At 38.3% G+C, this 14,197-nt stretch overlaps 1 protein-coding gene and 1 long non-coding RNA gene across 11 annotated transcripts in view; one reads left to right on the top strand and one right to left on the bottom strand.

Moving 5' to 3' along the window:
• LOC128398351 (uncharacterized) overlaps window positions 1-14,197 on the top strand; it is a 97,308-nt gene that overhangs the window by 27,398 nt on the left and 55,713 nt on the right. The window lies entirely within an intron of this gene.
• Window positions 1-14,197, bottom strand: part of ARMC3 (armadillo repeat containing 3) — a 59,177-nt gene that overhangs the window by 20,284 nt on the left and 24,696 nt on the right. For all 7 annotated transcript variants that reach the window (XM_053359349.1, XM_053359351.1, XM_053359352.1 and 4 more), the window contains 4 exons: window positions 13,013-13,207; window positions 11,437-11,620; window positions 5,013-5,165; window positions 4,789-4,894 (listed from right to left, as the gene is read on the bottom strand). In XM_053359349.1, coding sequence (XP_053215324.1) covers window positions 4,789-4,894; window positions 5,013-5,165; window positions 11,437-11,620; window positions 13,013-13,207 — 638 coding nt within the window. The remainder of the gene's footprint in view (window positions 1-4,788; window positions 4,895-5,012; window positions 5,166-11,436; window positions 11,621-13,012; window positions 13,208-14,197) is intronic.

The raw sequence follows: 14,197 nt of genomic DNA on the forward strand, positions 1-14,197 counted from the left end.
ATTGTTCTATACACAAATCTGTGATACTTTAAACATGCTTGAAACAACAAATTAGGCATCCCTTAAAAACAACAACAACCTGACACAGATTAGTCAGGAGAGAATATAATCTTAGGATGAAGTGACTTCTCTCCCAACAGACAAATGTTTAAACTTGAAAACATTTTACCATCATTAATACATGGCTGTTTCCCTCAGGACAGGCAAAGCCTGGTTAGAGAGAGATGTTGTTAGCACACACTGGCCTGGTTCACACGCAACACGTAAGTCAAGGTGTGTTTAGTTTAACCAACAAACCAAGATCTTAAGCCATTGTTTGTTGCTGGCTTATGAAACTTGGCTTGTTATAACTATGGCTTTTTATTACAGGCAAACCCAGCATGGTTTGTTTGCACACTCTGCGTCAGATGCCTGCCAAACAATGGCAAAAAGGTACCAAAAAAGGCCACTATTAAGGTGAAGCAGGTCTCTCTGCCACTTTGTTCAAAGAACCCGCTCCTTACTCGGGCTTCTTTCCCCATCCCACTTCTTTCCCCATCCCACTTCTCCAGGCTTCTTTCCCCATCCCACTTCTCCATTACACCCCATTCTTCACAAGGCAGACAGCTTCGTTTTGTAGCTGCTGTCCAATAGCAGAAAGTTTGAAATGACTACAACCCAGCACTCCCTACTAAATCTAAAGTGGGATGTAAGCAGCAAACTGAAATGATCAGTACATAATGATACTCTAGTCTACCCTATTAACTTGTAGCAACCACACACACACACACACACACACACACACAACAGTTGTTGGGGATAAAAGTAAGCATTCACATAGGTAAAACTGGGAAGGTTAAGAAAGTTCAAACTCCTTATGGCATAGAAATCTAATTCTTGGAGGGGCACAAAAAACCTTTGCCCGCAATTTGCAACTCATGGCTGCAGGGTAATTAGCACCTCCTGTGCAAACACCTGATTTGCAATCCTCATTATGCACTGAAGCCTCAGTTCTGTTTTCACAAACCCATGAACAATATTCCCTGACTTTGGTGGCCTGGAGTTGTTACTTGCATTCGGTATATGCTTATAGAGATGGGCTTGCCAGACTTCATAATAGGGGTTTTGAGATATTGCTTCCCATGTTATCCATTTTCTGGCATAATGCACAACCTAAATGATGGTTTGATCAACAGCAAAGACCCTACAGTATGGGCTGCAAATAGTTTTTAACACAGACTGCCTTCCTGACTGAGGAGCAATCACAAGATACCTAATACATGTAGTTGTTTGACTCTGAACAGATGGCCTCCCAGAGATTAACAACTTAATTCTGGTCAGATGAGGAGGCTGTGGTGTGCATATATCTGTGGATCTCATCTCATGTACTCTCACATGAGAGGCACTCTCACACTGGTTTCAGAAAGATATTATTTTTACTTGGCTCTCTATGGAGATGCACCAGTGAAGCTACCACTATATTATCACCCAGTGCAAGGAGAAAATTAATGCCTTCAAGATGTTCAAGGATGTCACTACTCACCACCCAAGGTGATGCCTTTTTATGAAAAACTGGCAACCATCCTTTTCAATAGAAAAGGTATGACTCCAGGCTACACTGTGAATAGTGGTATCAGTGTTCCCAACCAGTATCAGCTGAATAGACCCAAACCAACCAAAGAGTCTACATTTAAGCAAACCTCATCAGTCATGCTAGGAACACCTGGCCAGTAAAGGTGGATGCCTTCACCCTCTTCAGGAACAAGTGCCAACTCTGCCAAGGCCAATACTTTCAAGCACCCCCCACTTCCTTGGGCTGGCACAATCTCTTCAGGAATAATCTGTGCTTGCTTAGACCAGGGGTAGTCCCTGCATCCTCACCTCATCCTCATTTATAACATGTGCTGGCTGCTCTACAGCAGTGCTAAGTGGGCAGAAGCAGCTTGGAATGACCACCTGTAGGCATCAAGCAGCACAAGGTCATCCCCAAATCCTTCACCAACTCTTATGAGTCACTGATACCAATAACAGAAGTCCAGCCCTCATTACACCTCCACTCTCTTTGTGTAAAAGGCCACCAACACCCATCAAGGTAACAACAGTCCTCCAAAATTAAGGATTTACTGCTCCTCTTGTTTCCATCCAAGAGGAAGACCAGGTTGAGGAGGTGGTTACTGCAGTGGGTACAAATAACAGAGAGAAGATTTATGTTCATCAGGAATGTGCAGAGAGAAGGCAGATTATAGTTCCGGCAGCTGTACGCTCCCTGTACTACTGATTGTAGCTGCAGTGATGATGACCAGCATGGAGAAGACACAGAAATGAAGGAGAATTTGTTGACACCAAGGAAGTGCACTCTAGTGAAGGATAAAGAAGAAGCTACCTATGAGCTCCCATCACCACCATTTGTTTCTGTACTGCTATTACAGTGCTTTTTACGCCTTTGGAAGTGCAGCAGTGTACTATTAACTCCAGTTAGTCAATTCACAACCAGATAGCATGGGAGAAAGGAGACAACATGGAGAAGACATTGCTTCTTCTTAAAAGCAGGCTGAAAGTATCATATCCTGCATATGACCAGAAAAACTGCCCCAGCTCCCATTCCTCACTGCCATAACCAAACTGCTACTACATTACTGCCCCTTTCCGGTTTATGAGGCACACTGCACATGGGCCAGTAAATAAAAACTTCACACACGTTTACAGCACGACCACATACCACAATAAGAATGACTAGATGGGAAAAGGTGACATGCCCAGGACCTCAATACTCTAGCAACTGGTTATCACTGAAGCCCAGCATCAAATCCTTCATCTTCCCCAAAGGGGATTCTAGAGAGCATCTACAGCCCACCCTCTTGAGGATTGGTTTTTACAGGACAGCATTGTACCAATCAACTTTACAATTGTTTTCCAACTTGAGAGCTGAGCAAAGCAATTCCAGCAGGCTTGGGCCCTAGAGGCCAATACCTGGTTCTTTATATGTGAGCCTAGCTACAATTGACATTAACTGAAGAGCCACAGGAAAGGAGTATCAGAGTCAATATCTACTGCATTTTTTCAGAAAACAGAAAAGTGGGTTGAATAATGACTACACATGATGAATGATGTTTCGTCTGGTAATGTTAAATTAATATCAGTGGCTATTAGAGCCGAGTGAATAATTTGTGACATGAAATGTATCCGATGAATTATGTCTCTTTCTCTTCATGGAATATCTATGAGCCAATCACTTTCTCCATTTCATTCATTATTTGAGATACTCCAAGAAACCTTTTGCAAATTTCATTGCTTTAAGTCTTTTGACATTTGAACTACCTTGCTCATTTGTGATTGTTCATGTAAGGCACATATGGTTTTATTTCTGACTGAGTGAACACAGCCCTTATAATCTGGATACAGATGGAAACAAATGGAGGAGAAAAAATGTATATGTATGCGCATATGTGAGTATGTATGCCCACAACTGTTTTTTATGAAATTTCATGCTTAACTCAAGATGAACACACCTGAAATAAGTTCAGTTCATAAATCCTGATCAACTGTTGACTGGCCAGTGTAATCATTGCTGTTAGTTTCTCATAAAATTCTCTAAATGACCGTCTAAAATGCTGCTTTATAGGCACATTCAGTCAACCAAGGCAACAATCCACAGCATTAGACTCTGTTTCCCCTTTCTTTTGTGGAGTAGCTTGCAATGAGGGATGGAAGAAGAGAAATAACTAGATCTAAAAGGACTACCAAGTGGAAAGTTAGTACTGAATTGAACTTAATTCCCTAACTTTGTTATACATGGTTATGTGTATATGTACCATATATTACACTGATCAACACCCTAGTATGTATCCAGTAGCTTCAATAGAAACAGTCTGCACTGTCAACAAGATTCCTTAACAACAGAAGATGAACATCAACAGTATCTTCCCTCATGCAGCAAAAATCTATTTAAGATAAAGTTAACCCATGCCAATGGTCTTCACCCTGTTTGAAGATCCCTGTGGCTTTTTAAAAGACATTCAAGTTCAATCACACATTTAATGCAACATATCCCATTTTATTTTCTTATATTTATAGCCCACCTTCCTTCCATCATTGAATCCAAGGTGACATACATGTGGTTCCCAGACAGTCACCTATCCTGGCACTGACTAGATATGTACCTGCTAAGCTTCAGCAAAGTGATACCTTAGTATATATTCAAACCATATTGTGTAATTCCATGTAGAAATAAAAGTTTAGATATGGGGTTTGATCCAGACCTCTGTATGTGTCATGACTGTGCACAGGGATTTCCCCTTATCCCTCATCACATGTTCACAGCTGCATGTGCTACATACTACAGTAGGTCATTTCAGGAAATGGGGACCTCACAATCTAGCCCACCAGCTTTATTCAGCCAAAAAATGCTTCAGTATACACAGAAAGAGGAAATTCCTAAAGCATGGATCTTTAGGAGAGCTATAAAATGTTTCATGAACTCCCCCCACCCCAATGTATTATTATTTTTAGCCTCATTTTCTAAAAACTTCCCAGATGTGCAATGATGCACATCAGGAAACATACATATTATTTCCAGGTTTCTTACAAAAACACCTAGCTGGTTTCACACACTACACTGGATTTGCATATAAATAGTCAAGAAAAATGATGGTAAAACTTTGACAATTGTCTATTCAGTGAATAGCACAGGAGCCAGGATGTAAAGCAAAATGGAGGTAACAGGACAATATGCCACCTAGAAATTTTACAGAGGTAAAATATATGTCCTGATAAATGTGTTCAACAATTCTTTATTCCTCTTGAGCTTACCTTGCATTGGCAGGGTGAGCTGTTGTCAGATTAACTAGAGCAGTAGCAGCAGCTTCCTTTACCTCTTCATTGTCGCTGCTTAGCAACTGAACTAGCTGGGGAATTCCTTTGGAAAAATAATAATAATTGTATGTATGCAGTCTCAAATTAGCCATGGCAAAACTGCAGATTGGTAAATATTTTCTTACGGATCATAAGTTCTACCTCCACCATAACCGATTTACCTAGAGTTCCAATGGTTTGTTTGCTAGCTAAATTCTCACACATAGCAGCGATTGCTTGAGAAGCAGCTATTTTAGTTCCATCATTATCGGTTCCCAAAAGGGTGACTAGACATTTTTCAACTTCTTGTTCATTCAGGATTTTTCTGTTTTCAGCTGCGCATAAAGAAGAACAACAATAACAATCAGCAACATCAAATGTTAAATAGGAAGGGGAATGAAAGATCAAATTTTCATGCAGATTATGTCGCTAGCAAACGTTTGTTTCCATTCAGCACAACATCAAAACACAGTGTATTAAAATGCACTTATAAAGTGTCACACCCTTAAGCTGCATACAGAACCTCACACTAACTTGGTTAAGTTTGCTGAAATATGGGAGTTTTTAAAGCAGGTCAAAAAAATGCATTTCACTTACCAGCAATAAGCACTTGAGCTAATAACAACCAATTATGTTCCCTTTAAAAACAACAACCCTGAATCTATGCAGAATCAGAACATGCATGCCCCGCTTCCTGGCAATATATCCTCACTAAGGGGTACTAATAGGAGCAGTGTACATGAAAATTAAAGAAGTCAATTTTTTAGTGGAGATGCTGTATATCTGACAGTTGCTGTATAAATCAAATTAGTGCATAGACTAGCTACCATAGGATGGTAGTTTAAAAAGTGCATTATGCCTTTTTCACAGATTCATACACTCTTAATTTCTACCTAGACCAACAGGAAGAAGGCTGTGAATGCTCCCTGTTTCATCACTAGAGACAAAACACTGGGGTGAATGCTCCACAGTTTGACATCATTGCAATTCACATGTGGGTTTCACAGTGAGGACAAGACCACAGATTCCCCCATTCAGGGCCAGTTTGCAAGGGCCAGAGTGAAATGATTACACTCTGAATGTTGCAGCATAACAGTTTGTCTTTCCAGTATGAAATTAAGGTTTTATTGAATGCTGCAGCTCTGCCTAAGGCAAAGGGAAGCAAGAAGTGGAAGTGTCCCCCTCACACACATAACATCATGCAGCTTATGAGAATTTATATAACCTAACTAATTCTTTTACCTTAATATGAGAAATATCCCCTGAATCCTAGAAGGTTTATCTTACAACCCTCGCCCCGTTTGGTTAGCTTTCAACAGCCATACAAAATTAGTGCACTAAAGGGACAGACAAATATACTCCAAATAAATATTATACTATGTGCCTCATAAAGCTGCCCAAAGCAAGAAAGCCCTTGTTGGCAGAGTTTTGTATATCTGAACTGCTCCCTTTCATGTTTATTCAAAGGAATACTTAAGCACTTACATAACCTTAAGCAGACAGCCGATCTGCTAAGTCCTATTGACAAGTAGCTAAAAGGATCAAGGCTTAGATTTAATTTTATACTTGTTCTATTTTAGAAATGGAGAAATGTCACCTAAAAGAGGTTTTATACCAAAAAATGAACCTTTCCTTCAGCTTAAATATATTTACTTTATATAGTGTGTTTAATAATAAAAGTTAAGGAAGTTCAACAGATTATTAAGCAGTCTGGTTACTTTTTTTAAAGTCCAAAATGTACATATTTATATTTGATTAACTGTTCAGAACATTCATAGCAAAAGCTAGACTAGAAATAAAAGGCATTAGAAATCTAGCTGCTCCACTTTCTCAATTTTGCACCTTAAAAGGTGCACCCTTTCATATGCGGTTTGGTGGAAGAGATGTTTTGTGTTTGTGTTTTTTGCTTGTTTGCTTTTGTTTTACAGGATTCAATAGGTTCTGGGAGAATTCTCAACAAAAGCAGACACAAGTTTTGCCACATCACTGACATGTAACTGCAAACACTCTAGAGATGGCATTAATTGGGATTACAAATTGGCTTGACACATAATGGACTTTGCCTCCGGCTTGATCCTTGCCAAACTTGTGTGTAATCCCTGGTAATGGTCTCTTGGGGGGGGCGTGTCTCCATACTTCAGTCATTTGTTTTTGATAAAGTGACTTCAATGTCCCTTAGTACCTGGAACAAAAGTGTTTATTATTCTGACTATTTCCTAAAAAGCAGGTACAATCTTGTTTTAATAATAATAATAATAATAATAATAATAATAATAATAATGCACACTTTAGATATAAAACATATTTACATTCTGCATAAAGGGAAATAATGTTCGCTTTAATTGTTGAAAGAGAAAATGAAAACCATCAGAAAGACTAGAAATGCATTTCATATCCTATTACACTGGCAATGCAGCATTGGTTCTACTTATGTAGGTTACTAGAGAATAAGTCCCACTGAACATGGGGCATACATCAACACCAGTAGGAATGGACTCCACACCTCTTAATAATGGAATCATGTTGGAAGGACAAATTAATACCTTCCAACATTTCATAAATGAAAGTACAGTGGTACCTCGGGTTACATTCGCTTCAGGTTACATACACTTCAGGTTACAGACTCTACTAACCCAGAAATAGTGCTTCAGGTTAAGAACTTTGCTTCAGGATGAGAACAGAAATCGTGCTCCGGCAGAAATGCGGTGCAGCGGCAGCAGGAGGCCCCATTAGCTAAAGAGGTGCTTCAGGTTAAGAACAGTTTCAGGTTAAGAACGGACCTCCGGCAGTGGCGTAGCGTGGGGGATGCAGGGGGGGGCCCGGCCGCACCGGGCGCAACATCTGGGGGGGCGCTCGCACTCGCAGCTCTCTGCCCCTACTAAAATCCACGGGTTAGGGGACGCAAATTACTTGCCTTGCCCCGGGTGCTGACAACCCACGCTACCCCACTGACCTCCGGAACAATTTAAGTACTTAACCTGAGGTACCACTGTAGGCATCTTCTCTAATACCCCAGTTTTCATACCAAAGACCAATGTCTCAGGGCTCCCATCGCCACCTTTACATACTGCTGAAAGCTACACTTTATCTGTTGCTGCTCATTAACTGTGTAATACTTGCCCTCTGCTAGGGATATGGGAGAAATTTGATTCAGTTCACATCTAAAGGTGAAACAACCTACTTTGCACTTTCCAAAACAATACAAAAACTGAAACATACCAATCCTTCTGCAGTTGCACTTCTCTGAGTTTTGTGTTGCAGTTCTCCAGCCAATGAATATATCCAAAAATTCTATTGGTGTAATGTTTCCATAAAAACAATTTCACTGGTGAAAATAACCTTTAAAATGCTCTGTTTTAGGGGAACTATGTATATTTTTTGTATATACATATATAATACAATCATAATGTATATACAGATATGTATATTAACTCAGTGTACAGCAACTGTGAAAAGGGCAAATGTTATGCAAAGGATCAGGACAAAAGCTAACCAGAACAAAACTCCCAATGTCATAATTCTTTTATGCAAATCTGCTGTGCAAAAGCATGTGACATACTGGGTACAGTTCTGGCTGCCACAACTCAGTTGCACCCGTGCTAGTTTGTTGCAGACTAGGCAAAACAAACGTTTTATACTTCAGACTACATTAATTTCATTCATAAAGAAAGGCTGCAAGAAGTTACATAGAGTTATATCCAGAGATACAGTATAATAGGTAGTAGTTCTTGACAGAAATCTATTACAGCCTATTGTGCAGCTCCTCTTATTTTTTAACAATGTCTGTGGGGTACAGCAAAGCAAAAGAAGACTAAGAAAGAGAGGCAGGTAATATATTTTCTTTTCCAAATGAATTTGAGAGCAGGGATATAATTATATATTGAAAGTACAGTTTAATAAATTGGGGGGACGACTTACTGATTTATCTATTATCATATTATGTATTATCATAATTTGAATAATTATTATTCATGTTATTTATATCCTGATTTTTTACCAATCAGCTGTCAAGCAGCTTACGTGATAAAGAACAAACAGGCTGCAACCTGTTTAAGAGTGAGTAAGCGTGGGTGGCGCTGTGGGTTAAACCATAGAGCCAAGGGCTTGCCAATCAGAAGATCGGCGGTTTGAATCCCGGCGACGGGGTGAGCTCCCGTTGCTCGGTCCCTGCTCCTGCCAACCTAGCAGTTTGAAAGCACGTCAAAGTGCAAGTAGATAAATAGGTACCGCTTCAGCAGGAAGGTAAACGTGCTCTGGTTTGCCAGAAGCGGCTTAGTCATGCTGGCCACATGACCCGGAAGCTGTACGCCGGCTCCCTCAGCCAATAAAGCGAGATGAGCACCGCAACCCCAGAGTCGGCCATGACTGGACTTAATGGTCAGGGGTCCCTTTACCCTTTACCTTTAAGCCCATTTTTTACTTTGTGAGACATATAGTACAATTCTAAGTATGATTCCTCAGAAATACATCTCAGTTGAGTTTAGTGGTGCTCAATCCCAAGTAAGTGCATAAGGGATTGCAGCCGTACCTCCAGATAAACAAAACATGCTTAGGATTGGCCTAAAATGTTTCAAAGGTAGCAAAGATAATGGAAAAGTTCTAAAACGATAAAACCAAAGAATTGTTCAAACCTCAAGAACAGGTATCTCAGCAACAACTAAGAAGTTCTTAATAAACATTCTCAATCAAGTTTCAAAAGGATAAAAGCTACTGGATCAGGCTGGCCTCCCTAGGAAGGTGCTACCTAAGAACAGCATGAGAAGTCTTGGCCTTCCTCTTGGATTTTAACCACTTAAATAATGGAAGCAGAACCTGGAGGCAAGATTTCAAATTGATTATATAATAACTACCCTACTGATATTCTTTTTAAAAAATAAATGAATGTATTTTTACTGTCATTATTTCTCCATTCACATGATGAAAACAAGGAACTTTAAATCTATAACTGATTGACGTTCCCCTCAGTAGTACTGCTCAGGGTTACGTGGATCTTAAATGGACATTCTGTGTGATTAATCTTCATTGACATGTTATATATAATAAGGCCTGTTGGTATAATTTCTGTTTTTCCTATGGTTTCTTAAGTTCCTCTATATAACTCTTTTTAAAAAAATTATTACTGTTATTTTCATAAAATGTATATATCTCTTGATTATTTAACAAAACCCTCAAAGGGGTTTACAAAAAGATAAAACAAGAAAATTTTACAGCTATACATTAAAACATCTAAAAGTTAAATTACTTCAACTTTCTAAGCATCTGAGTAGGCTTTAACCTGCCAAACTAGGAGACTATGGAAAAATACATAAAATATTAGAAAACAATTATCTAGCAAGAAATAAGGCACTTTTCTGCATTAGAAAATGTGTGAGACAAACGTACATAAATTAAAGTAATATTGCCAGAAATTCTAGAAGTAACTAATCACCCAGATATGGTGGAAACAAGAAGCATCTAAATCTGCCACATTTTACGTCACCAGAACCCCTTGAGGGATTCAGAACAATAAGAAGTACATTATTATTTATATTACTACATTTTGTCGTTTGGCACTGCAGTCCTTCGATTTCAGCTTTGCAAATCACTATACAGATGCTACTCTGAGACATAAACAGCACTGTCATGCTGAGTACAAGCTATGAGCATTCAGCCTGCTTGCTTCAAAATTCCATAATGAATTCAAAAGCAGCGAACTGTTTATATAAATAAATAATTACAGAATGAATAATTATAAAAAGTAAGATGAAGTGGCTAATCCACTGGGGACATTAATCTATATGTCATTTTGAAGGCTGCTATGCAAAAAAAAGTCTGCTCCCTAGCAGCCCAAGAGGGGAAATTCTAAGAATATGAGATGGAATTAATCCTGGGAATGAAAAATATTTGCCAAGTGGGGGTGGGGAGACCCTTGAGATTACAGTTGTTTAATTAAATAAATAAAAACAGGACTGAGACAACAAATCTTTTGTAAGGTATTTTTCTTACACACACGACGCATTTGATAGTGAATGGAGGGGTAAAATGTGACAGTAGTGCGGCATTTCATATTTCCATGAAAGATGTAGGGGGGAAAGGCTATGAAACAAGGCTCAAAGGCCTGGTCTTGGCTATACTTGGCTGTAATTCTATACAAGTCTACTCAAAAGTAATGTGCATTTGAATAGACAAGCAGAGCAGTTCTACTGCAAGATGCACTCCTATACTGTACACACTTTCCTGGGAGTTAGCCCCACTGGGACTTCCAAGCTAATTTCCATAGGATAAAGCTGCATATTGCACATAGAAAAAAAGAGAGCATTATTTAGTTTATTATTATATGCCTCATAATAAACAGAGATATAGTTGCTCTTAAGAAATAATCATAGTGGGTCAATGACACAAGGGAGATGGAGTGTGCCCACCCACCACTCCTAAATAAAACTTTATGCCAAGTAGCTGAACTAATTGGCAAAATCTGTGTCAAATAATCACAATTAGTAAGAACTTTCTACAAGGCAGGACATCCCCCTTCAACATGGTCCAATATTACCTTCAACCATAAAAATATATGCCACAAATATGCTCTAAGGCTTTCCATAAGAAATAAGTATTTCAGAAATGACATACGGTCGTAAGCTGCTTTAGCAATAGCCTTTGCTGCATTCTTCTGAAAATCGGTGAGAGTGGAAACTTCAGTGAAGGCAAGTAGTTTTCTGAGGCCCCCTGTCTCCTGAATCAATTGCATAGTATCCACATCCTCAAGACAATTTGCCACCACTCCGAGAGCTTCAACATGTAAATCATTAAATTCCTAAAAGTTAAACAAATACAAACATTACAGTAAATGTAAATCACTTTGAGGGTTTTTTTACAATCAAGTGGTATATAAATTTCATTAAATGAATAAATAAATAGTTTGCAAAATGCCATGTGTTTAATGTAATGCTTGATCACATTTATATTTTAGCACAAAATGTGTCAGTCATTGGAATTTTCTTTAAAAATTTGTTCACAGTTTCCGTAATGCTATATAAATACACTGCCCAACTGTACAAAATGCCTTGTTGCAATCTATTTAAAGTAAGCCCTAACACAAGCTTTTTGTCTGAGGCCTATTCATATGTGCCAAAGAATTTGCAGGAAAGGGGCCTCGCTGCACACAACCTGAGTGGGTGTGGAGGCATTCCTCGTGCAACGGGCATACAGCACATGGTGGAAAGGGATTGAAAAAGCTGCTATCATCCTCTTTAGGACAATTAAAAAGACAAGCAAAATTATTCAGTTGACACCAATAGAATCTGAATACTTCTCTGCAGAAATACTGAAATTTTAAAATTTCCAATTGATATGCAACTAATTAAGCCTTGTGATTTCTCATTGAGACAAATAAATGATGTATATCTTATCACAGAAACGGAAGGTTCTTACAAACCCAATCCCTGGTTACCATTTGTATACTTTGAAACTAAACATTATTCTATACGCCAAATCTTTAGTAACATCAAATAAAATACTAGTGCAATAAGTATCCAACACATGTAAGTTATTTGTCCTGATTGCTGCCCCTGGGGATGCATCTGCCACTTCGGATTGCATGCACTGTGCTGGATAGTTGGTGGTTTCGGCTACATATTCAGCCAAATAAATGATTAACTCTGCCTTTGATGACAATGCCCAAAGCTAGTCATCTGTTTTGGACTGTTCACAACCACACATTCACTAGTAACCAGCACTGCCCACCCAGTCAATGGGGCTACCCTCTCTTTGGATTGAGGCCATTAAAAAATAGTTTACAGTTCTATGCAATTATTAAGAATGAAGTAAGGATTTTCAGTACATGTTTTGCGTGAAAGAAGTTGCATTTTATTTACCGTACAGATTGTTAAAGTTCAGTTTAGAGTTGACCATATGTTTCTAGTAACGTTTAAATACTTAACTGAATAATCAATTACCCAGTAGATCCATCAGTTAAAAACAATTTGTTCTACTAAAAGTTTAACTAGCAAGATACTTAAATTAATAATTTTATAAGATGATACGTACAATGGCACATGTATGCATTATCTAAGTCACATAATGCTTTTTTCCTTCTAATACAACTGTGAGTTTATTCAGATTGAGTAACAATTAATGGCCTACAATTAATATGACTAACTAAGATTTCTTCAAGCAAATGACAGCTCTATATTTAAGTAAAAGGTACCTTAGTTTCAAGTATCTTGAAAAGATGGTCTAATCCTTGATGTTCTCTTAGCATAACTCTGGTTTCTCTATCAATGGAAATAGTACCTAAGGTTTTGAGAGCTAACAACTGAATAATTGGATAGTCAGACTTCAAAAGATCCAACAAAGGAGGAATCACATTTAGTTCACGAACTGCAGCACGACTCTGAAAATCCTGTAGTTAAGTACCAAACAGAAATGGTTAGATGGAAAAACACAATAATGTATAATGTTGTGGTTTTGCAAGACGATTACCACAAATGCAATTAAATTATTTGTTATTTTGAAGCTGACAATTGTTAGGCTCCAAATATCACAAATTACACATTACACAGAACAATACTCAGCAATCCTAGTTTGCAGGGCTTCTTTTCAGCCGGAACTCACTGGAACTCAGTTCCAGCACCTCTCATGCAGGTTCTGGCACCTCTCAGGTAGGTGCCATTGCCATTCTAAGAATGAGAATAGAGAGTTCTGGCACCTCTTTTTCTTGAAAAATAGCACCAGTTTGTATATAATTTGAAGCATATTGCTTTCACGCCACATTTTAAAATACTTTTCAAGAAGAAACTGACCTTAAATTTTTTTAGTACATATGACTTTTACAAAAAGCATCACTCAAATTCAGTTTGATAATTTTATCTGCATGTGAAGGTCTCTGCACATTCACTGCTATTTTATTACTTATTAAATAACTGAATATTAAAAACTTTCTTGCAAAATATTCCAACCTTTTCTAGTAATAAAACCTTCCAAAAGAACGATTGCGTCCTAGGCAGTATAAAAATGGTATATAAAAAAAAGAGTTTTAAGGTTTTTTAAAAATAGCAGCTTATGCATGTTTCTGTGCAATTTCTATTATCAATCTAAGCAAGCACCAGGTGCAGTTGTCCAGATATATCTTACAACAAAGACAGCTAGATAGCAAAAGAAGGGAAACAGCAAAATGTGATTCAGAATAAAGACATGCTCTGATGCCCTAGAAAAGATTGAGCTGTGAATTGAATTCATTACCGAGTTGATTCACTTATAGCCCGATCCACAACACAGTTAAATTTGAGTGCTTGAACTTAAGCCAATTTGGTACCACTGAAGTCAATGGAACTAAATCCGCTTAAATCCTCGTGTTTCAGCTTCACTGGATTGTGGATCAAGCAATTAGACT

This window comes from Podarcis raffonei, chromosome 12 (genome assembly GCF_027172205.1).
Source record: "Podarcis raffonei isolate rPodRaf1 chromosome 12, rPodRaf1.pri, whole genome shotgun sequence".
Classification (NCBI taxonomy): domain Eukaryota; kingdom Metazoa; phylum Chordata; class Lepidosauria; order Squamata; family Lacertidae; genus Podarcis; species Podarcis raffonei.